The sequence below is a fragment of the Anolis sagrei genome, chromosome X (assembly GCF_037176765.1).
Source record: "Anolis sagrei isolate rAnoSag1 chromosome X, rAnoSag1.mat, whole genome shotgun sequence".
In the NCBI taxonomy this organism is placed as follows: Eukaryota; Metazoa; Chordata; class Lepidosauria; order Squamata; family Dactyloidae; genus Anolis; species Anolis sagrei.
Genome location: NC_090034.1, coordinates 39,978,224 through 40,000,593, shown reverse-complemented (window position 1 = coordinate 40,000,593; position 22,370 = coordinate 39,978,224). Strand labels below are relative to the sequence as shown.

The window sequence follows — 22,370 nt, the reverse complement described above, 5'->3', positions numbered from 1 at the left end:
CACTTGAACACTATGTTGCCTGGACTAACTCTTATGCAAGCAACTTTTTAATGAACAGTCACCCATGAAGTCATTTTTTCCCCATGAAATCTCTCCCCAACTTTCCCATGTATGCCTATTTTCTGCTCTGATCTGTAAACCAAGACCTTTGCTGATCTCTGAAACTCCAGCTGTTTTCTCCTGAGAGCCTTCGGTATCACTTATCTCTTTGACCAACCCTTTATCTAATGTTGCAGTTTTTGGCTCCTCTGACTGACTTTGAAGCCCTGCACTTTCCAAGTCAGATTTCTCACAAAGAGAAGTATCATTACCCTGACTTGAATCTTCCTCACATCAAGCCCCAGGAAATCCCACAGGCAATCCCACAATCCTCTCTAAATAACCAATGAACCCATCAGTCTCAGGCTGATCTCCAACACTTCTGGATTGTTACCTTACTCTCTGTGTTACTGCTGCTCCCAAGTGCACACTGAGCTCCTGTCCCATAATAGCCAGAAGCTCAGTGTCCAGTTGAGAGTGTCATCAACATAGGCACAATTCATCCACTTTTCCCTGCACTAATGAGTGCAGGAAAAGAATGCTGGTGCTAGTGTCCTATTTAGACAGTGGACTGGTGCAAATTAGACCTAATCCAGCTGTTCGCATTGCCCCAAAGCCACAAGATACTCTGGAGTTGCCAGCAAACCCTGAAGTATCCTTGACTTTGTCTAAAGTGGGGTAAAGTTGTTTAACTCCATATAACAGAGCTTTGCAAACATTTTATGCTGACAATATACTTTTTAGATGTGTATCATTTTGCAACCCAGTAATTCAGTTTTACAAGCTAACCGGAAGTTAAACCAACTCCTTATAAGAGACACAGAGACACAATTAAATTGTAATTAAAATGTTTTGGGGCACAACAAATCTCATGAAAACCTATCATTTGTATATATTTAATTTGTAAGATAATAACACTAATTTTCACAATTTTCATCATTTCCCGTTATGTTTGTACAACACACTTATACATTGCTGTTGACATACTAACGTGTCGTGACATGCCATTTGGAAAGCTCTGCTGTAAAACCTGAGATGCTCACCACAAGTAGCTGAATGTCATGGGGACAGTCAGAAGTCAATTCAGGGCAAGTTCAAATGTTCTTGTCTGTGTCGACCATCCCAGAGTGATATCATCCATACATGTCATCTGTCTTGCTTAGTGTTCTTTATTCCTTGCATTGTTAACAGATGTCCCTTTTCATTTCCTTCTTGAGAACATAATTCAAAGCTGGGTTGTTGTAGGTTTTTTTGGGCTGTATGGCCATGTTCTAGAATCATTCTCTCCTGACATTTCATCTGCATCTATGGCAGGCATCCTCAGAGGTTGTGAGGTCTGTTGGAAACTAGGAAAATTGGGTTTATATATTTGTGGAAGGTCCAGAGTGGGAGAAAGAACTCTTGGCTGTTGGAGGTAGGTGTGAATGTTTCAATTGACCATCTTGATTAGCATTTGATGGCCTGACAGTTTTTAGGTGTAGCTTGTTACTGCCTGGGAAAATCCTTTGTTGAGATGTGATTAGGTGTTCCTGATTGTTTCTTGCCTGGAGTTCTCCTGTGTTTGAGTGTTGTTCTTTATTTACTATTATAATTTTAGAGTTTAGCCTGACATTGTAGTTGTTAGAGTGGTCCAGCATTTCTGTGTTTTCAAATAATATGCTATGTCCAGGTTTATTTATTTATTTATTATTTATTTATTTCGAGGTTTTATATACCGACCCTCTCACCTTCAAAGAGGGATTCGGACCGGTTCACAACATGTGTTAACATACAAAGAATATTCAATAACAACACAATGCCACTTCATTACACGATTAAAATATCAGCACCATATTGGTTCCTCAAAGCTGCTTGTGAGTTTTTCCAATAGGAATCCCTGCTCTTTGAGACTGAAGGCTCAGGGCGGCGATAGAGAGGGCTTTCTCAAAGGGAGCTCCTCTGTTGGGAAGCATCTAATACTGGTTCTTCTGATGTCTAATTTTATATCTTGCAATTATAACGCAAAACATATTTCTGGACAAGATTATAGTTCTTCATATTGCTGGCCAAGAAAATATCACCCACAAGCACAAGAAGTCTTATCTGCTAAGCTTTCTTTAGACACCGTCCATATGCTTTTGAAAATACCTTTGCATTCCAAAGGATTCTGAAAAGTGGAATGCCTGATTTTTTACATTGTGTGCTTTTCCTTCATTCCCACTGAGTTCTGGTGTATAGGTGTAGCTCTCACCATGTATGTGCTCAAAAGCCACATGTTCCAAATGATAGATATGGAAAGAGAGGTAGTTCAGGGGTAAGTCTGGCCAATACAAGAGTTGCCTTCCTTAGTGACTACCCAAAAAAGTTACCAGGTAAGAAAAAAAAGGACACGTTTTCAAAATGTTCTGGAAAGGAGATAACAGGAACTTCTGCCCCCATCTAACCTTTCTTCCTCCTCTCCAGCTGGTTTCTTTGCATATTAACTTTTACGAATTATACCTCATTATTGAGAGTGATCCATTTTGACAGATGGGACAATCAAAATACTGCAGGCTATCATTTCAAAGTGAAAGGTCAGTCCGTCGCCACAGTTGCATCTACCAGCGGAATAGCTTTACTTCCTATTGGGATTCCCCAGGGAAGATCAGGTAGGGAAGGATTTATCCTGTGAAAGAAAATTAATATTAAATCACATGCAGAGAGAGAGAGAGAGAGAGAGAGAGAGAGAGAGAGAGTATAATTGCACTTTGCTTGGTTTTCTGCCTCAGTAGAACTCGCAAACCATGTTTAATATTATTCCAGGGGGAAGCCAACGTTTGGATAATGAAGATGATTTAGCAGCAGCATATTAGCAATTAACATATGCCACAAAATATAGCCTCCAAGATGAAATGGGATTTCATATCCTTTCTCTTGGTCTAACACATGGTGCAAAGGAAGAAGAGAAAACCTCCAGCTGTAACACTTGAGCAGGCAGGAGATATTTTAAGAAGAATAGAGCTGGTGTGATGTGGATGTGGAAAAAAAAGGGGGGGAGGGATAAAAAGGGGAACTGAAAGTGTTGTACACTCAGATACTTCATTCAGATTATGTCATTCTATATTGTGACATGAACCAGGCAGTGCCTTGCAGTATAGGAGTTTTCCCTTGAGGTCTCTGACAGACAGAAATAGCTGCTTTTACAAGACAAATATTCAGAACTAAGGATGGTAAGACTTGTCTTCCACCCCATTTTTGAAATAATTATGTTCTTTCCATTTGAACAATGAAGACATGGTTGGTAAATTAATAAAAAATGATCTGGAATATTATTTTTTTCTCCATTTGTACAGTCAAATTCCATATTAGTACTGAATTAAGTTATTATTATTATTATTATTATTATTATTATTATTATTGTGCAGTTTTCTGGCATTATATATTTATGCTGCTTCTGTGATGGTTCATTTGTATTTTGACTCTGTAGCCCACCTGTCAATGGAAGTCCAGAATCAGCAGTATCCACCGCATTCCTTTTTATCCTGGGCGTCGACTGAGCCAGTATAGACTTTGTTTTGGCTTGTTTCTCCATAGTGCTAATGGGTTAGGTGCTCTTAGTTCCACTCCTCTGTTGAGACCTCTCTGACTTAGTTGGACCTGCTAGTAGTTACACTACCACCAGCACAGCTCTCAGCATCCTTGGAGCAGTTAAGCCCCCCACCACAACAAGGTGGCACCCATCGAATCCAGACTGACAAAATGTTGGAACACAATACACCAGACATCATGATTGCGGAAAAGAATAAAGTTTGGATTATTGATGTCACCATACTAGGTGACAGCCGAATTGAGGAAAAACAACAGGAAAAACTCAGCCGTTATCAGGACCGCAAAATCAAACTGCAAAGGCTCTAGCATAAACCAGTACAGGTGGTCCCAGTGGTAATCTGGGTGCTGTGCCAAAAGTTTAGAGGCGAGAGAAGGCTTGTGCAACACGGCTGCCCAAACAGGACTGATAGTAAAGTGCAAGAGGTAGGTGATAAATTAAAGCTGAAAGGGCCAAGTCAGATTAATACAGTGCAACTCCAGGGAAGGGCAATAGTAAAGTACAAGAGTTGAAAATGGGTTATGGCTAGGAGGGCTAGGAATTATGGTTAGAAAGGCCAATTCATTTAGTGAACTGATTAATCAAAAGTATGTTGGAAAAACCATGTTTTTAGGTCTTTACCGAAAGTGGACAGGGTGGGCACTAATCTAATCTTCTTAGGGAGAGAGTTCCAGAGCCAGGGACCACCACCGATAATGCCCTCTCCCTTATTCCCACCAACCACACTTGAGACAGAGGTGGGAGCAAGAGAAGGGCCTTCCCAGCAGATCTTAGAGCTCGCACAGGTTCATAGGGAAATATGCGATCACAAAGATAGGCTAGACCCCAACCATTTAGGGCTTCTCTCTTTTATACAACTCTTGATTTTAACACCTATATGGCAGCAGCTTGGAACGTTACATTTAACATGCTAAAGCTACTCATACTGAGTAGTGGTAGGAAAAATCTGTGAAGACATTGTCTTTTTCAAAAAGGATCTTCCCAAGTTTAGCAGTACAACTTTGTCTTATGCATGCTGTGAATAGTTGTTACATTGAAATTCGAAACAATTGACCATTGGGATCCATAGGGTTGGGTTCCAAGATCCCACATGGAAAACAAATCCTTCAGCGCTTACGTCCAGTTATGTACAATTGTGTGGTAAATGGGATCCCTTATATAAATAACCAAATTTGCTTTTTGAATTTTTAAAAATATTGATCAGGAGTCCTCAAACTTTTGAAGCCAAAGGAGGGCCGGTTCACAGTCCCCCAAATTTCTTTTACTGGGGGGGGGGGGGGGGGAGGGGAGACTATGGTTTGAAAAAAAATATTGATGCATTTCTATAAACACTGAACAATACAATATTTAAAATGAAGAAGAATTTTAACCAACATAAACTTACCAGTATTTCAATGCCAAGTGTTATGAATAACTTTTCAATAACTTTAAAGCATAGGTTCTTTTTATTGCCATTTTCCAGTAATAGAAAGGGTATCAGAACTTTTATAGAACAACATTTAGACATGCAGACATACAGATTCTATGTAACTACATTGAATCCACAAACAACCTTCAGTTACACTGGCTAACAAACAAACAAAAGGAGGGGTGGTGGTCCATTTTTACTCAGCATCACATTACCCATACACATTCATCCATCCTCATGCATACAAATATTACCATATTCTTTCTCTTTTCTTGGAGAAGAACCTCCCTAGGCCAGACCTTGCTTCTCTGAAGCCTGCCAACGCACAGTTCCAAAACTTCCAAAACTTCTAAAATGCCAAAACGCACTCCATCTAACCTGAGAAGGAGGCAGCGACCAGACTTTGCGTCCCATTGCAGATTTGTCGCCCTGCAAAAGTATCACGACTCCATAATCACACTCAATAAAGCATGGCACGTGAACAACACTGCTGTTTGTCACAATTTTTGTTTATTTATTCACCCAATTTGTACCCTGCCTTTCTCTACCCCAAAGAGAACTCAAGGCGGCTTACATATGGCAATTATTCAATGCCTTAAACACATATACAACGTTAAGCTTAAAACCAATTGAATTAAAATTAATACATATTAAAAATTTAAAAATTACATTCAATATTAAAATCATGCCACCCAAAAATCTTAGTCTGAGGCATTCCATAGTCATTGCACATATTCCAATTATATTATTACACTGCTTCTCTGAAGGCTTGCTCTCAGAGCCAGATTTTTACTCTCCTTCTGAAGGCTAGGAGGAAAGGGGCTGATCTATTGTCACTAGGGAGGGAGTTCCACAGCCACACATTACAATTTTAGATTGTAATAAGGTCTCTTATATAAAAGTTTTCTGCTGATGTTGTTCCAAAGTTGTAAATGAATGATGTTTTTCCAGCCTGATACATCCTGGCTTCATCTCTTCCTGGACAGATGTTGACTCTTCTTAATTGATGTTGGTAAAGTAAGCCTTGTGTTGACTTCCTTTTTAATGTAAAGAACCTTGTAAACCAGTGGTTCTCAACCTGGGGTTTTTGGCCTTCAACTCCCAGAAATCCTAACAGCTGGTAAACTGGCTTGGATTTCTGGGAGTTGTAGGCCAGAAACTGTTATAAACATTTCATTAACTTAAAGAGCTATTGTATTTAACTAATGTAAACATGCTGTTTTCCCCAAAAGTTTAACAGTTACTCAATTGTCACAGTTCTTATCAACAGTTTAGCAACTTTTAATTACAGTTCCTGAGTGTAGTAGTTTTCCAGGCCTCAGTATTCAGAATGGAGTCTTCAAAATTATTAGTTTTTATTCAAACACATTTCATACACTTCCTTTCAAACCATACATTATAAATTTTTGTGGTGGCAAGTGTGGGCCTGCTTTTGACTGAGGAGAGAATCAAGTGAATCAGGATTGTTGTTGCTGTGTGCCGTCAAGTCATTTCAGCCTCAAGGTGACCCTAAGTCTAAAGATTAGGGCGGGGGTGGGTCAACAACCTTGGAGGGCTACATCCGGCCCGTGGGCCATGGTTTGGGGACTCCTGGAATAGATAGTGGAAATCTACGGATGCAGACTCTATGCTTACTGAGGGACAACTGTACTTTGAAGACACTCTTCAATCCATGGGGGAATTACCAAGCCCACTACCTCTTTGCTACTATCACTGCTATCCATGTACTTATTCCAAGCTTTTCTTGGCCAGAGGAATGGCAATATTTGATTTCATATCCACTGATGATGTCAGGGGTTTGGAATGTAAACCCCCATCTAAGCAAAATTGAGCTGCTATTGTTAAGCTGCAGCCCCTCCCAGATAATTTTGTATTCTCTGTAGGCAATATCCACCGTTGGCACATTGCAATTACGTCAACGAAACCTCCCCTTCCTGCCATTGTTTTGTAGACATTTCTTCATGTTTGATAAATGCATAATCTCATTTATAAATGTCCTGGTTATTGGCAGTGGACGTTGCAACCTTTAAAACGGCTTCTTGGCAATTTTCCAGGGTAAATTGTCTGAGCGCAAGAGGCCAAAGAGACAATTTAAAAAAACAACCACCAAAAGACAGAATCTCAAAATCGTGGTGGCCAAAGTGGCAGCCTATAAACATAGCTTTCCTTCCCAATTGCCGTTCATTAATATGTATTTGAAGCCCCAAAACACTACTCAGGCAAGAGGAAAAAAGTATGTAAGAGTGAAATTACTGTGGATTGTAATCATTTTGGCAAAGCATCTAATTTAGATATTACGTTCACTTAACAGATGTACCCAGCCTTGCTCTTTGATCTGAAGCATGTGGGAGGAAGAGAGCAGTGAATAATGGATTTAAAAAGGGGTGGGTGGGAATGGACGCACGTATACGGATTCTCCGCAGTAGTCAGCATTTCAGAGTGTTGCCTTGCAAAGGACTGGCTCCTTCATTCTGAATGTCTCTCTTTGTTTGTTGGTTTGTTCTGTTTGACAGAATTTTTTACTACCTGTATTGAAGAGGAGCAGGAAAAATAATAGCCAAAAATGTGCAATTTGGGGTTGGGGGGATAGTTGGCTTGGTTCTGCCTTCTTTGGTGAAGACAACTGGGGCAAGTATATGCTAAAAGCTGCTGTGTCTTAACATTTGTTTGCTGAACAGAGTTGCCTTTTGCCTTCCTTCTTGATTTATGGTTGGGTTTTATGCTGGTTTAACCGAACCACCAGCTGTATTTGAAATGTCTTTAAAGGCAATATAGGAAGCTATCCTGGATGGGTGATAGGTTGCAATGTACCAGACCAACAGTCCATTTTTGCTGCATGCTCCGAATGTCAAGAGTCGACTGCCAGATGTACTTGGGGATGTTCAGGAATGATAGGTAAAGGGTAAAGGTTTTCCCCTGACATTAAGTCCAGTTGTGTCTGACTCTTGGGACAAATGCAAGATACTCCACTTAGGCAGAAAAAAATGAAAATGCAAAGATACAGAATGGGGGACGATGCCTGACTCGACAGCAGGATGTGTGAAAAAGACCTTGGAGTCCTCATGGACAGGAAGATGAACGTGATCCAGCAGCTAAAAAAGCCAATGGGATGTTGACCTGCATAAAAAGTAGTCTAGTGTCTAGATCCAGGGAAGTCATGCCACCCCTCTCTTCTGCCTTGGTCAGACCACACCTGGAATCACACTGTGCCCAGTTCTGGGCACTGCAGTTGAAGGGAGAGGTTGACTCTATGCTTGAATGTGCCCAGAGGAGGGTGACTAAAATGATTAAGGGTCTGGAGAACAAGCCCCATGAGGAGCGGCTCAAAGGCTGGGCATGTTTAGCTTGCAGAAGAGACGGCTGAGACACGATGAGTGCCATGTATCAAGAGGTGAGGGGAAGATACAGGGAGGAGGGATCAAGCTTGTTTTCTGCTTCTCTGGAGACTAGGGCATGGAACAATGGCTTCAAACTACAGGAAAGAAAGGAGATTCCACCTGAACATTGGAGCCCCCAGTGGTGCAATGGGTTAAACCTTTGTGCTGGCAGGAGTGAAGACTGACAGGTCAGAAGTTCAAATCCGGGAAGAGTGCAGATGAGCTCCCTCTGTCAACTCCAGCTCCCCATGTGGAGACATGAGAGAAGCCTCCCACAAGGATGATAAAACATCAAAAAACATCCGGACGTCCACTGGGCAACATCCTTACAGATGGCCAATTCTCTCACACCAGAAGCAACTTGCAGTTTCTCAAGTCACTTCTGACACTAAAAAATCCCTGAACATTAGGAAGAACTTCCTAACTGTAAGGAGAGCTGTTCAGCAGTGGAACTCTCTGCCCCGGAGTGTGGTGGAGGCTCCTTCTTTGGAGGCTTTAAAGCAGAGGCTGGATGGCCATCTGTCTGAGGTGCTTCTTGGCAAGGGATTGGACTGGATGGACCATAAGATCTCTTCCAACTCTATGATTCTATGAAAGTTGTTGTTTGAATGGAGTTTTTTCTGTCTACCTGGTTATCTGTATGGCTTAGTCAGAGAGTCCACAGCATTCAGTAGCACTCTATAAACCCTAATTACTTGGGCTTTATGCCACACTCACTGATTTAATAGAGTAGCTTCGTTAATGTCCCATTTAGTTGGTGATGATAATCCCTACTCTTGGCGGATGCTTCCCAGTGTGTTAATGGAGACTGGGCAGAGGCAATCACAATTTGAACTAGCTTCTTAACAAGTATTGGGTACACCGTCTGCCCCCAATTGACCATCTTAACTTTGTGGTAGTCAGTTCATCTTTGGACAGCCACAGGGACTGAAATAAAGCCATTATTCCCCGCTGTGCATTTCTGTTGTTTTCAGTTCTTCCTCTAGAGTATTCCTCTTGGCGGTGCCATCTAATCAGCTTTAGGTTTTAATTAAACAGCTGTCATTTGCTTCCTAGTTCTGTTGCGACCTGATGTTGTATTAAATTTTAATTTAGCCAAGGCTGAATAGGAAGTAGATTCCTTCAGACAATAAAGAAACACTATTAGCAGGTTACAGTTGTAATTAAGAAGAGCCTGGCTGAAGTGCGAATGCAGTCAGGTTCAGAGAAAGGATTAGGGATAAACACAGAGGGAATTACTGTGCGGAGATGGAGGATACAACACGAGTTGTCTGCTCCCACTTGATTGGAGAGAATGTCATGTTCAAAGCCTGCTTTGTGCTTGGAGTGGAATGTCACATGATTATTGAAACAAGATTATTGTATTTTCTTATTCATCTATGGCAGAGTTTCTTAACCTGGGGGTTGGTACCCGGGGGGGGGGGGGGTCGCGAGGGGGATGTCAGTGGGGTATGTCTGGGGCAAGTTTTATAGTTGTTTTTTGTTTAATTAGTGAAAAAAAATATAATATCACACCAACAGTCAACAACAGAGGGAGAGGGAAGCTTCAGAAGTTTTTTTAGCGTATTGCGCGATCGCGGCCGCCATTAACAAATCGATTCGTTATTGTTTCGTTATTGTTTCGTAATTTTTTTACCATTTACGAAATTTCATAAATATCGAACTTTTTTTAAGGAAAATTTCGGAATTCTTTTAAATATCGAAATGCAAAAAACCCCAAAAAACGAATCGATTTTAGAAACAAATTTTTCCGTTGTTACCCAGGCCTACTATTAAGTCAACACAGCATCTGGAAGAGCTAGGGAGTTACTGTCACAGATTAGTCAAGACTGTCCTTTATTTTCTCAAGTACTGTCAGACTACAAATTCCCATAAAGTAGTGTTTCTCAACCTGGGAGTCTGGACCCCTGGCCTGGGGGAGGTCGCGAAGGGGATGTCAGAGGGGTTGTCAAAGACCATCAGAAACCACAGTATTTTCTGTTAGTCATTGGGGTTCCGTGTGAGAAAAATGGCCCAATTCTATTATTGGTGTGATTCAGAATGTTCTTTGATTGTAGGTAAACTATAAATCCCAGCAACTACAACTCCCAAATGGCAAGACCTGGTTTCCCCACACTCCACCAGTGTTCACATTTGGGCATATTGAATATTCATGTCAAGTTTGGTCCAGATCCATCATTCGTTGAGGTCACAGTGCTCTCTAGATGTAGGTGAACTGCAACTCCAAAACTCAAGATCAATGCCCACCAAACCCTTCCAGTATTTTCTGTTAGTCGGTGAGTTCTGTGTGCCAAGTTTGGTTCAATTCCATTGTTGGTGGAATTCATAATGCTCTTTGATTGTAGATGAACTATAAATCCCAGCAACTACAACTCCCAAATGGCAAGATCTATTTTCCCAAAAACTCTACCAGTGTTCACATTTGGGCATATTGAATATTTGTGTCAAGTTTGGTCCAGATACATCATTGGTTGAGGTCACAGTGCTCTCTAGATGTAGGTGAACTACAACTCCAAAATGACGAAATCATTCCCCCCCCCCCGCCCCGTATTCAAATTTGGGCGTATCAAGTATTTGTGCCAAATTTAGTCCAGTGAATGAAAATACATACTGCATATCAGATGTTTACGTTACTATTCATAACAGTAGCAACATGACTATTATGAAGTAGCAACAAAAATAATGTTATGGTTGGGGGTCACCACAAATGAGGAAGTGCATTAAGGGGTTGTGGCATTAGGAAGGTTAAGAAACACTAATCTATGGGACCTGAAACCAGAGGCCTAGATCCAGTGTCTGTGAAGTATGGGGATGCTCCATACATGCAGGATGGAGTGCTGTTGAGAAGCAAACATTGCAAGAACAGCCTACCAGCCACAATAGTTTGTATTGGAGAACGCAAATGAGACAATTTCTGGCAATTCAGTGGAATCCAGCATCATGACAGAAAGCCTCTTCTTTAAATTTTGTGCAACTGCTTTTCAGTATTTGACTTCTGACAGTCATCAGGTTTTATGTAGTGATACAAGGACTCAAAAAGGACTTCACAATTTGTCAGAACAACAATGCCCATTGGCCTCAGGGAGTTCTCTATGGTTTTGGAGCATTGGAAGTTGGCCATCTCTACATAAATACCCCCTTGTTATCAGCTCTTGGATCCTTGCAGCTTTACACTGGCTCGGTTGCTACAGATCTGGTTTTTGGTGATTTTTTCCGCCCAGTACCCTATAGGCTCTCTTTTTGGAACAGGGTATTGCTTTCCTCTGAAAAATTCAGGGAGGCATCTCTTTTACTGTTTTTTCTTTCCTTTCCAGTCATTTTGTGGTCAGCCATAAAATATGCAATGCTTATATTAGGGACACATGGACAGAGCTATCTGTGCAGCTGTTCATTTTGCCTGAGGACACAATGGCCAAGGACAACCCTCCAGAATGTCCAGTTCAATCTGGTGCAGATCTGTCCATGAAACACTCTCTGTGGATTCTGATACGATTATTCTAACACTTAATATATTGCTTAGTCCTCACTTTGGGGTGCTTTCTTGTATTTTGGGAGGGTGAGGTTGCAGATATGCAAGATGTTTGGTCAACATGTTGTGATTATAGCATATCACAATCAAATGGAGAAAAGAATGGATTGTGTTTTGTCCAAAATGGTGCCATTGGGATCTTCTGTCTTCCCAGCCAGTTTGCATTATAACCCAGCAGTCTTCTGTTCAGTGTAATTATGAATTTTATGCTTGCTTTTGTAAATATAGATCATCTTCCAGTAATCAAAAGTTTGGCGGAACAGTGTAGTATTACAGAAAGCATTATGACTGCCTGATGCCATTACATGTGTATTTTAGATTCCCAAGAAAGTAAGGTACATGGAGATTGTTTTAATTAATATACACATTTTTCACATGGACTTTCCACACACAGAAAGTTCTGCTATCAAAAAAACTGAACAAGTTCAAGCACTTAAGTGTAACTGAATTTTCATTAATGCCTTGTTTCGGGGAATGCAAATTATTTCAAATCACATTAAAATACCAATTGGGTGAGATATTACCTCTCCTTTAGAACAACTGAGATTTACAAATACACAGCCCTGTGAGTGGCAACAAAAGAGGGAATGGATCATGCTCATTTAAGTGGCGTACAGGGAGCATACAATCCCTTGTTATGTCAGGTCCACTGGCTTCCAGTATGCTACTGGGCTCAATTCAAAGTGCTGGCTTTGGCCTATAAATCCCTGGACAGTTCTGGTCCAGCTTACCTGTCTGAACATATCTCCCTTTATGAGCCAACTAGAGCTTTGAGATCTGCTGGGGAGGCCCTGTTCTTGGTCCCATCCCTTCACAAGTGCAGTTGGTGGGGACAAGATACATGGCCTCAGTGGTAACCCCTCAGCTGTGGAACTCCCTCCCCAGTGACATTAGACTTGCCCCATCCCTCCTGATCTTCAGGAAAAATCTAAAGACCTGTCTTTGTACACAGGTGTTTGGGGAGCAGGGTAATATGGAACTCAACCTCAATCTGGCAGCTTGAATAATGATTATGGGAAAATCAAGAAGTATGGAAAATCAAGACTTGGGACTATGCATGTTTGTAATCTGTTGTATTGTATTTATATGTTTTAACTGTTTATAATTTGGTATGGTATGTGCATTATGTTATATGATGTGGCATTGAATTTTTACCATAATTTGTTAGCCACTCTGTGTTCCCTTCGGCGTGAGATGCAGTAAATGCAGTAAAAACATAAATAAATAAATAAGCTGGGAACACTAGTACTGGCAATACTTTGGACTTGTAGCAGTGTCAGAATGAGAGGGGTAGGGTTGAACTTGCTCAGGTTCCATGATCCGAAAGCTAAATGGAGGACTAGGGAGCTGGACATCCCTCATCGTGGCCATCTTTTGCACATCGGGGAGAATGGTCAGATCTAAGAAACTTCCCATATTAAATGGACTGAAACACTGGGGGTGGTGCAAGACATCACTAAAGGGGGGGGCACCCCCACTGAATATGCAAATTTGCAGAAAGTTTTTGCAGAGAAGGAAAGTGACATCCTTCCACCCCATCGGAAAACTGACAGTGCCATTGGAATAGGACCAGGGGCTGCTGTATCTTAGAATCAATGGTGCTCAGTGACTCCTTAGAAAATTACAACTCTGTGGGAGCTCACTGAGAAGAACATGCAGTGGCACTGGAATCCATATACCTTGCAACATCGCCCTGCAAAATTGCCAATGGCAGCTCTGGTGCTTTTCTGGGAAAAGAGGGGTAGGTCCCTGAGGCTGATCATAGATTCAACTCTGCTGGGTATTAGGCTTGTGCATTTTGGCTGAAGCTCAATCTGTTTCTGCTGGCCAGATTCCAGTAGACCCCCATATACATTTTCGCACGCCTCCCAAAAACAGACAAGTAGCCGAATAGCCATTTTTGTTCCACAGCCGAAAAATATGGTTAGATTCAGCCCATTGGTGGCAATGGGGAACTTACGAGGCTCCCCTTTCCATTCCCAATACCCTTTCCTTTCTTCCCTTCAAGGGAGCCTGGGTTTCAGCAATGAGGTTAAGGAAGCAGGCACAGCTTGTGTAAGACATGTCACAGCATTCTTCTACTCCAATTGACCCAACAGGCAGGGCTCACAGAGAAACCTCGTGTGAGGAGGAGCACGCAGCAGCAACTTTGCACGTTGCGTGCTCCTCAAAAGGGGAGGAGAAACCATGATCAGTTGTCATGTGGTCCCGTTACAGATGGGAAACTGTTATGGCTGGGCCCTTGCTGGTACGGCCATCCGACCAAGCTGAAGAAGCCGGATTGGCCAAAGAAAAACGGTGAGAATGAATCCATGAACAAGCATATTAGTTACAATTCTCAGATTGGTTGCCTTGGTTTTTGGAAACTCCCTTTTTGAAATTGATGCTGTCTAGTAAGATTTGCCTTCGATATTGGACTCAATCTGAGTATGACCTTCCTGAAGTGGAACTAAGTAGCTCATTTTCCAGGCAGTCCCTGCAGTGCCCTTGCCAGAATCCAGCCCTGATTTCCACTTGTTTGTGTAAGAGATTACATGGCCATGTAGTCTGTTTATTGTGCTTCTGAGTGTGCAGTGGAACAGTCTAGTGCAACTATACCAGTTGAGTGGTTTTGTGCCAGAGATAGAACAGTGAATCTAATCTCCGATCTCTCATAAACACCCTTGATATTTTGCTTGTTGACACTTCCTTTCTCTTCTCATCACCTCTCTGGTGGACAAATATCATGTTCCCCGGGGAGCTTGGTTAATGAGAGTCTCGATAGAGTTTATTAAAGCTGTATAGAAATGCAAATCCAGCTATCTCATGGCGATTATCCTTCTTATCATCCATGGTTTATAATCATTTATAGTAACAATAATAAAAAAATCACTGTTATTTTACATTCATCTTTTTTTTTTAATCCTGTACTATCCCTCTGTAGTGGATGGCAGCTGGTATGAAATTAACTCCATCGCCATCAATGAACATAATACAGTTGGGCGAGGGAGGACATAAAGCATCTGGTTTATGTCATCTGGAGTGTAAAGTAAAGAATGTATATTTTCATCTCGTAGCCTTTTATTTCCAGAGCATGCCCTCTGTTTATTGGCAGCTCTCAACCAGATGTTTAAATCCTTTTGAAATCAAAAGCTAAACCACATGTTTCAGCAGAGGAATTGAGTATGTTTGTGGCTGATGGGGCCAGGAGAAGGTGAATGCGTGATTTTAAGTGCTTTTAGGAACTATAATCTAACAGTAATCGGAATTTGATGACACTCAGGCTCCACGACTCAAAGAGTGATGAACATTATGTGCTGGGGGGCGGGGGGGGGGGGCACAAAGGGACTGGAGGGGCTTCTTGATCTCAGATTAGGCTGTTGGTCCAACTAACCCAGCTCTTTGCACTCTGATCAACAGCAGCATTATGTGGCAGAACAGAGTCTCTCCCATTAACTGGCACCTGATCCTTTTGACTGGAGTGGCCAGGAGTGGGAACCTCTTCTGGCATGTGCTCTACTCTGAGCTCTGTTTTCTCTCTGATATAACTAAGGAATTGGGTTGCTGTAGGTTTTTTTTGTCTATATGGCCATGTTCTAGAGGCATTCTCTTCCCACAGAGAGACCCCCATGAACAACAGAAAATACTGGAGGGATATGGGATGGATTCACGGGGATTTAGGGGTGATGTAGTTCACCTTCATCTGGAGTACACTGTGAACCCAAATGACTATGCCGAAGGGATTCCTTAGACCATCAGAAATATGTGTTTTCTGATAGTCTTTGACAACCCCTCTGAATCTCCCTCACGACCCCCCCAGGGGTCCCGACCCCCAGGTTGAAAAACACTGCAGTAGAGCTTATAATGTGTTCTCGAGGCTTTCATGGCCAGAATCACTCAGTTACTGTGAGTTTTCTGGGCTGTCTGGCCATGTTCCAGAAGCATTCCTCTCCTGACGTTTCACCCTCATCTATGGCAGGCATCCTCAGAAGTTGTGAGGTCTGTTGGAAACTCTGAGGATGCCTGCCATAGATGTGGGTGAAACATCAGGAGAGAATACTTCTGGAACATGGCCATACAGTCCAAAAAACTCACAGTAACCGAGTGATTCTGGCCATGAAAGCTTTCAAGAACACATTATAAGCTCTACTGCAGTGTTTCTCAAGTAATCTAGAGCTTATCATGTTTGTGTATCAGACTGAAATGCAGCAAGTGAAATGGTCCCTGTCAACTGCATGAAGACGTTAGCAAAAAATCCTTTGTATTTTCTCACTCACATGAAGGTATCAAGAAAGGGAATAAGGTTTGGGAGTCTTTTCACTCTTTAAGGCAGAACAAGATCAGTTTTCTCACCTACAATATTTTTAAAGCACACAAGGTCCTCCTTTCATGGTGAAATTCAAACATTTAGGACCTTATCCCACACACCACATAAAAAACATATTTTTGTTTCCTATGGAGCTGCACAACTCTGAGTTTTAAAGTATTTTTTTAAAGGAAGCAATATGGGAAAGCAGAAAACATTTATTGTTTTGGGTTGCTGTGAGTTTTCTGGGCTGTCTGGCCATGTTTCAGAAGCATTCTCTCCTGACATTTCACCCACATCTATGGCAGGCATCCTCAGAGGTTGTGAGGTCTGTTGGAAACTAGGAAAATTGAGTTTATATACCTCTCCAGGGTGGGAGAAAGAACTCTTGTCTGTTGGAGGCAAATGTGAATGTTGCCATTGGCTACCTTGATTAGCATTGAATGGCCTTGCAGATCGATTCCACCAAACAGGAAGCAGCCAGGCTTTGAAGCTGCAGGACCATTCAGTGCTAATCAGTGAGGCCAATTTCAACATTCACACTTGCCTCAAACAGACAAGAGTTATTTCTCCCACCCTGGACATCACTCCACAGATGTATCAACCTCACTTACCTAGTTTCCAACAGACCTCACAAACTCTGAAGATGCCTGCCATAGATGTGGGTGAAACGTCAGGGGAGAATGCTTCTGGAACATGGCCAGACAGCCTGGAAAACTCACAGAAACCCAGTGATTTTGGCCATGAAAGCCTTGGACAACACATTTGTTGCTTTGCTCATGGTCCTTCTCTGACGGTCACTGAAAGTGTACTGCTGAGAATTTTGGCAAGGGGATAGCTTGTCTCCTGTGCTATGCTTGTAATATAATATAATGTATATACATATATATAATATTATAATGTAGTACAATATAATAATACTAATAATATGATATTATAATTATATATTTTATATTACATGTAATATTACTAATAATATTACAGTATAATGGTATAGTGCAATATAGTAACATATAATACTGATATGGTGCTATGCTAATAATATTGTATGTGTGTGTGTGTGTGTGTGTGTGTGTGTGTGTGTGTATATATATATATATATATATTAGCTGTCCCCTGCCACGCGTTGCTGTGGCCCAGTCTGTTGATCTGGAAAATAAAGTAATGAGAAAGTGTTGTTCTAAAATATGTAATTTCTTTATGCTTGTGAGTAAACAGTATTTCTTGCTGTTTCTTTGTCAGTGTTGATGTGGAGAGTGTCTGGTTTGCCCACCCTGGAACATGCAACATATCATTGTCCTTCTTTAGGGGTCCCTTTCAAATCTATGACACTATATCTCTCTGTGTGTGATCTATCTATCTATCTATCTATCTATCTATCTATCTATCTATATCTATGACTAAATGGCTCTTTGTCAGGAGGGCTTTGATTACGTTTTCTTTCCCTGGTGAAGGGAGCAGGACTGGATGGCCTTAAGTATTTTCTAATAGTCATGGGAGTTCTGTGTGGGAAGTTTGCCCCAATTCGGCCGTTGGTGGGGTTCAGAATGCTCTGATTGTAGGTGAAATATAAATCCCAGTAACTACAACTCACAAATGTCAAGGTCCATTTCCCACAAACTCCATCTGTGCTCATATTTGGGCATATTGAGTATTCATGCCAAGTTTGGTCCAGATCCATCATTGTTTGAGTCCACAGTGCTCTAGATGTAGGTGAACTACAACTCCCAAACACAAGGTCAATGCCCACCAAACCCTTCTAGTGTTTCCTGTTGGTCAGAGGAGTCATGTGTGCCAAGTTTGGTTCAATTCCATTGTTGGTGGAGTTCAGAATGCTCTTTTATTATAGGTGAACTATAAATCCCAACAACTACAACTCCCAAATGACAAAATCATAATTTTTTGAGTGATAGTCACTCCTTGTGATGTGAGACATTTTGTTGCCAAATTTGGTGCTATTTTGTTCATTGGTTCTTTTGTTTTTAAGATACTCATTATGCACAGAGCATTTTTATATATAGATATATATCTTGTAAGCTGCTCTGAGTCCCCTTCGGGGTGAGAAGTTCAGCATATAAATGTTGTAAATAAATAAATAAATAAATATCAAGTGGGATTAAAAGACCATCCCCAAAACATGCCATGATAGGCATGTCACAGGCACAGAGGGTGAGCTGCAGACAAGTGTGCCATTGCACACACCCAAAAATGCACTTCAGACATTCACACAGATATTAGAAAATAAGTAAAATTGATAGTTTTCCATTTTATAAAAGGTATTGGTTGGACTTACCAATGAAATGGACCTTGCATGATGCGATTGGACCCATAACCACCAGCAGGCAAAGAGCATCAGAGATGGGGTATAAGTGTGATAAGGTCCTTAGACGGCTGATGTTGCAAGTGTGGAACATCTATCTTGGTTTTCTGTACCGTGTTCTCAGAATTGCTTTTAACAGACTGTTATGTCCTACTCCAGGAGTTACAAATAAGTAGTCATTTGCATGCAGTTGGGTGAAGAATGATGGGATTTGCAATTAAACAATGTCTGAAGGGTTACATTTCCCTCAAAAGGGTCTTAGATATTAGAACCACACCATCATAGAGTTGGAAGAGACCTCAAGAACCATCATGTCCTATGAATGAAACCTCCAACCATTATTATTATTATTATTAATTATTATTATTATTATTATTATTATTATTATTATTATTATTTGAAACACAACAAGATGAGTCCATAGCAGACAAGATCACTCTGCTGGTGGTTGTATTGGATCACACGTCGGACACTTTCCAAGTGTCTAGGTCAGTGTGATGTATCAGCGAATAATGCATGCAGATCCCAGTAAGGTGACCTTCTGCAGCTGGCAGATGGTAATTTTGTCAGCGCCAATTGTGTTTAAGTGCAGGCCAAGGTCTTTAGGTACTGCACCAGTGTGCCGATCCCCACTGGGACCACCTTGACTGGCTTGTGCCAGAGTCTTTGCAGTTCAATCTTTAAATCCTCACATCATGTCAGCTTTTCCAGTTTTTTTCTCTTCAATCCTGCTGTCACCTGGGATTGCAACTTCGACAATCCATATCTTGTTTTTTAACACAATTGTGAGGTCAGGAGTATTGTGCTCTAAAACTCTGTCTGTCTGAATTTGTACATTTTCTGTAACGCTTTCCGGCCTGTGATCCCACCAGTTCTTTGTCACAGGCGGATGGTATTTGTGGCACAGGTTCCAATGAATCATCTTAGCAATGGTGTCATGCCTCTGCTATTATTATTATTTTATTGTGATTGCCACGAAGTTAACTTGAACTTTGGGCAACCCTATGAATGAAACCTCCAATTATTTTATTGTTGTTGTTGTTGTTGTTATTGTTGTTATTATTATTATTGCCACTAAGTCAGATTGAACTTAGGGAAACCCTATGAATGCTGGGCAGGAAGATATAATCAAAACACTCATGAAAGAGGGCCATCCAGCATCGGTTTTAAAAAAACATCCAGAGAAGAAGATTCTGCCACATCCTCGGCTACCCTTCGGAAGAGACATAGCAAGTATTAGTGAGCAATTATTCAAATAGCATCCATGGTGATTTGCAAATGAGTTCTGTCTTAATGGACTCATTAGTGTGCTATATCTCATAGTACATGGAGGAACAGATATAGAAGGCTCAGTGGCCTCTGGAATATCTCCAGGTGGAGTTTATTGATGGAAGAAATGGATTTCTTAAAATTAGCATGGCATATTCCAGCTTCATTGATATCACAGAGATTTGACAGAGAAAATGAAGAATTTGCTCACCAGGCCATTATGCCTGTGGAGAAGGATATCATTTTAGAGTGCTAACTGCTTAGGGAAACATCACAATCAAAGAAGAGGATCGCTTGCTGGCACTGAGGTGGGATCAATTCTAAAGCTACATGAACATGACAATGTAATGGCCTGAGGCAGGAAAAAAGTATATGGATGGTAGCTTGATGGCCCCGTCGTCTATGGTTCATGATAATTTATATGTACTTGACAGGACACATTGCAGACTGAGCCACCAACCTGGACCACACAGAGTTAGTGATAATAGCTAAAGTGGCACCTGCAACTTTGAGTAATGCAACACGTTGCTTAGTTGTTCAAAGCAAAGCTTTAATCTCTGGGTTGCTGAGGCCCCATCTACACTGATTTAATACAGTTTCAAACTGGTATTGAAGAAAGTGGTTTAGCTATGCAGGTGATTACATAGGAAACCCTGGACCAGTTTGGGGCTTGGAAGGTGATGATACAAACCACCAGGCACTGATGTGCATTAAAGGCTTTCTTTTGCATGGCTTTATGGCAGTGGTTCTCAATCTTCCTAATGCTCATGAGCTACTTCGGAACCAATAGGAGAACTTTCTCTCAAAACTGCGATGGTTTTGGCTAATGCTCAACCCTTTTATTGCAGTGATGTGGCAATTTTACCCTTCCTGTCCCAGCTATGCCTAGGTCAGTGGTTCTCAACCTTCCTAATGCCACGATTCCTTAATACAATTCCTCATGTTGTGGTGACCCCCAACCATACAATTATTTTCATTCCTACTTGATAACTATAGTTTTGCTACTGTTATGAATCGTAATGTAAATATCTGATATGCAGGATGTATTTCCATTCACTGGACCAAATTTGACACAAATACCTGATATGGCCAAATTAGAATACTGGTTGCATTGTGTATGTGCGTGTGTATGTGTGTGTGTGTGTGGGGGGGGGGGGCTGATTTTGTCATTTGGGAGTTGTAGTTGCTGGGATTTATAGTTCACCTACAATCAAAGAGCATTCTGAACTCCACCAATAAGGGAATTGAACCAAACTTGGCACACAGAACTCTCATGACCAACAGAAAATACTGGAAGGGTTTGGTGGGCATTGCCTTTGAGCTTTGGAGTTGTAGTTCGCTACATCCAGAGAGCACTGTGGACTCAAACAATGATGGATCTGGACCAAACTTGGCACAAATATTCAATAAGCTTAGGTGTGAACACTGGTGGAGTTTGGGGAAAACAGACCTTGACATTTGGGAGTTGTAGTTGCTGGGATTTATAGTTTACCTACAATCAAAGAACATTCTGAATCACACCAATAATAGAATTGGGCCATTTTTCTCACACGGAACCCCAATGACTAACAGAAAATACTGTGGTTTCTGATGGTCTTTGACAACCCCTCTGACATCCCCTTCGCGACCTCCCCCAGGCCAGGGATCCAGACTCCCAGGTTGAGAAACACTACTTTATGGGAATTTGTAGTCTGACAGTACTTGAGAAAATAAAGGACAGTCTTGACTAATCTGTGACAGTAACTCCCTAGCTCTTCCAGATGCTGTGTTGACTTAATAGTAGGCCTGGGTAACAACGGAAAAATTTGTTTCTAAAATCGATTCGTTTTTTGGGGTTTTTTCCATTTCGATATTTAAAAGAATTCCGAAATTTTCCTTAAAAAAACTTCGATATTTACGAAATTTCATAAATGGTAAAAAAAATTACGAAACAATAACGAAACAATAACGAATCGATTCGTTAATGGCGGCCGCGATCGCGCAATACGCTAAAAAAACTTCTGAAGCTTCCCTCTCCCTCTGTTGTTGACTGTTGGTGTGATATTATAATTTTTTTTCACTAATTAAACAAAAAACAACTATAAAACTTGCCCCAGACATGCAGAAATAATAACGAAACGACCTCAAACCAATAACGAAACGAATACATAACGAAATACGAAGCATTTACGAAACGAATTGAAAAATTCGTTTCATTTTTAGGTTGCTCCAGAATGGTTCGTTATCGCTTCGTTAACAAAAAATAACGAATTTTTAACGAATTATGAATTAACGAAACGAAACCGCCCAGCCCTACTTAATAGTGCTCTGTTTTTTTATGTTGTGCCCTTCTGCAGGACACAGAAGTCCTCAACACAGCCATTCTGACAGGGAAGCCGGTGTCTGTCCCAGTAAAAGTGGTTGCTGTTGAAGAGGACGGATCAGTACGAGATGTGTCCGGATCGGCTGAATGCAAATCAGCAGATGAAGACGTCATAAAGGTAAGGTTGATGAACCTCAGCATGGCCTTGTTGGCCCCAATGTATTGCAGTCTAGCAGTTCATGAGTAGCCACCACTGAAATGGTCCCAGTGAGAATG

The 22,370-nt window shown here is 41.2% G+C and overlaps 1 protein-coding gene across 1 annotated transcript in view; it reads left to right on the top strand.

Moving 5' to 3' along the window:
- Positions 1 to 22,370, top strand: part of TMEM132B (transmembrane protein 132B) — a 514,332-nt gene that overhangs the window by 428,617 nt on the left and 63,345 nt on the right. The window contains exon 5 of the mRNA XM_060785589.2: positions 22,129 to 22,272. Within this exon, the coding sequence (XP_060641572.2) occupies positions 22,129 to 22,272 (144 nt within the window). The remainder of the gene's footprint in view (positions 1 to 22,128; positions 22,273 to 22,370) is intronic.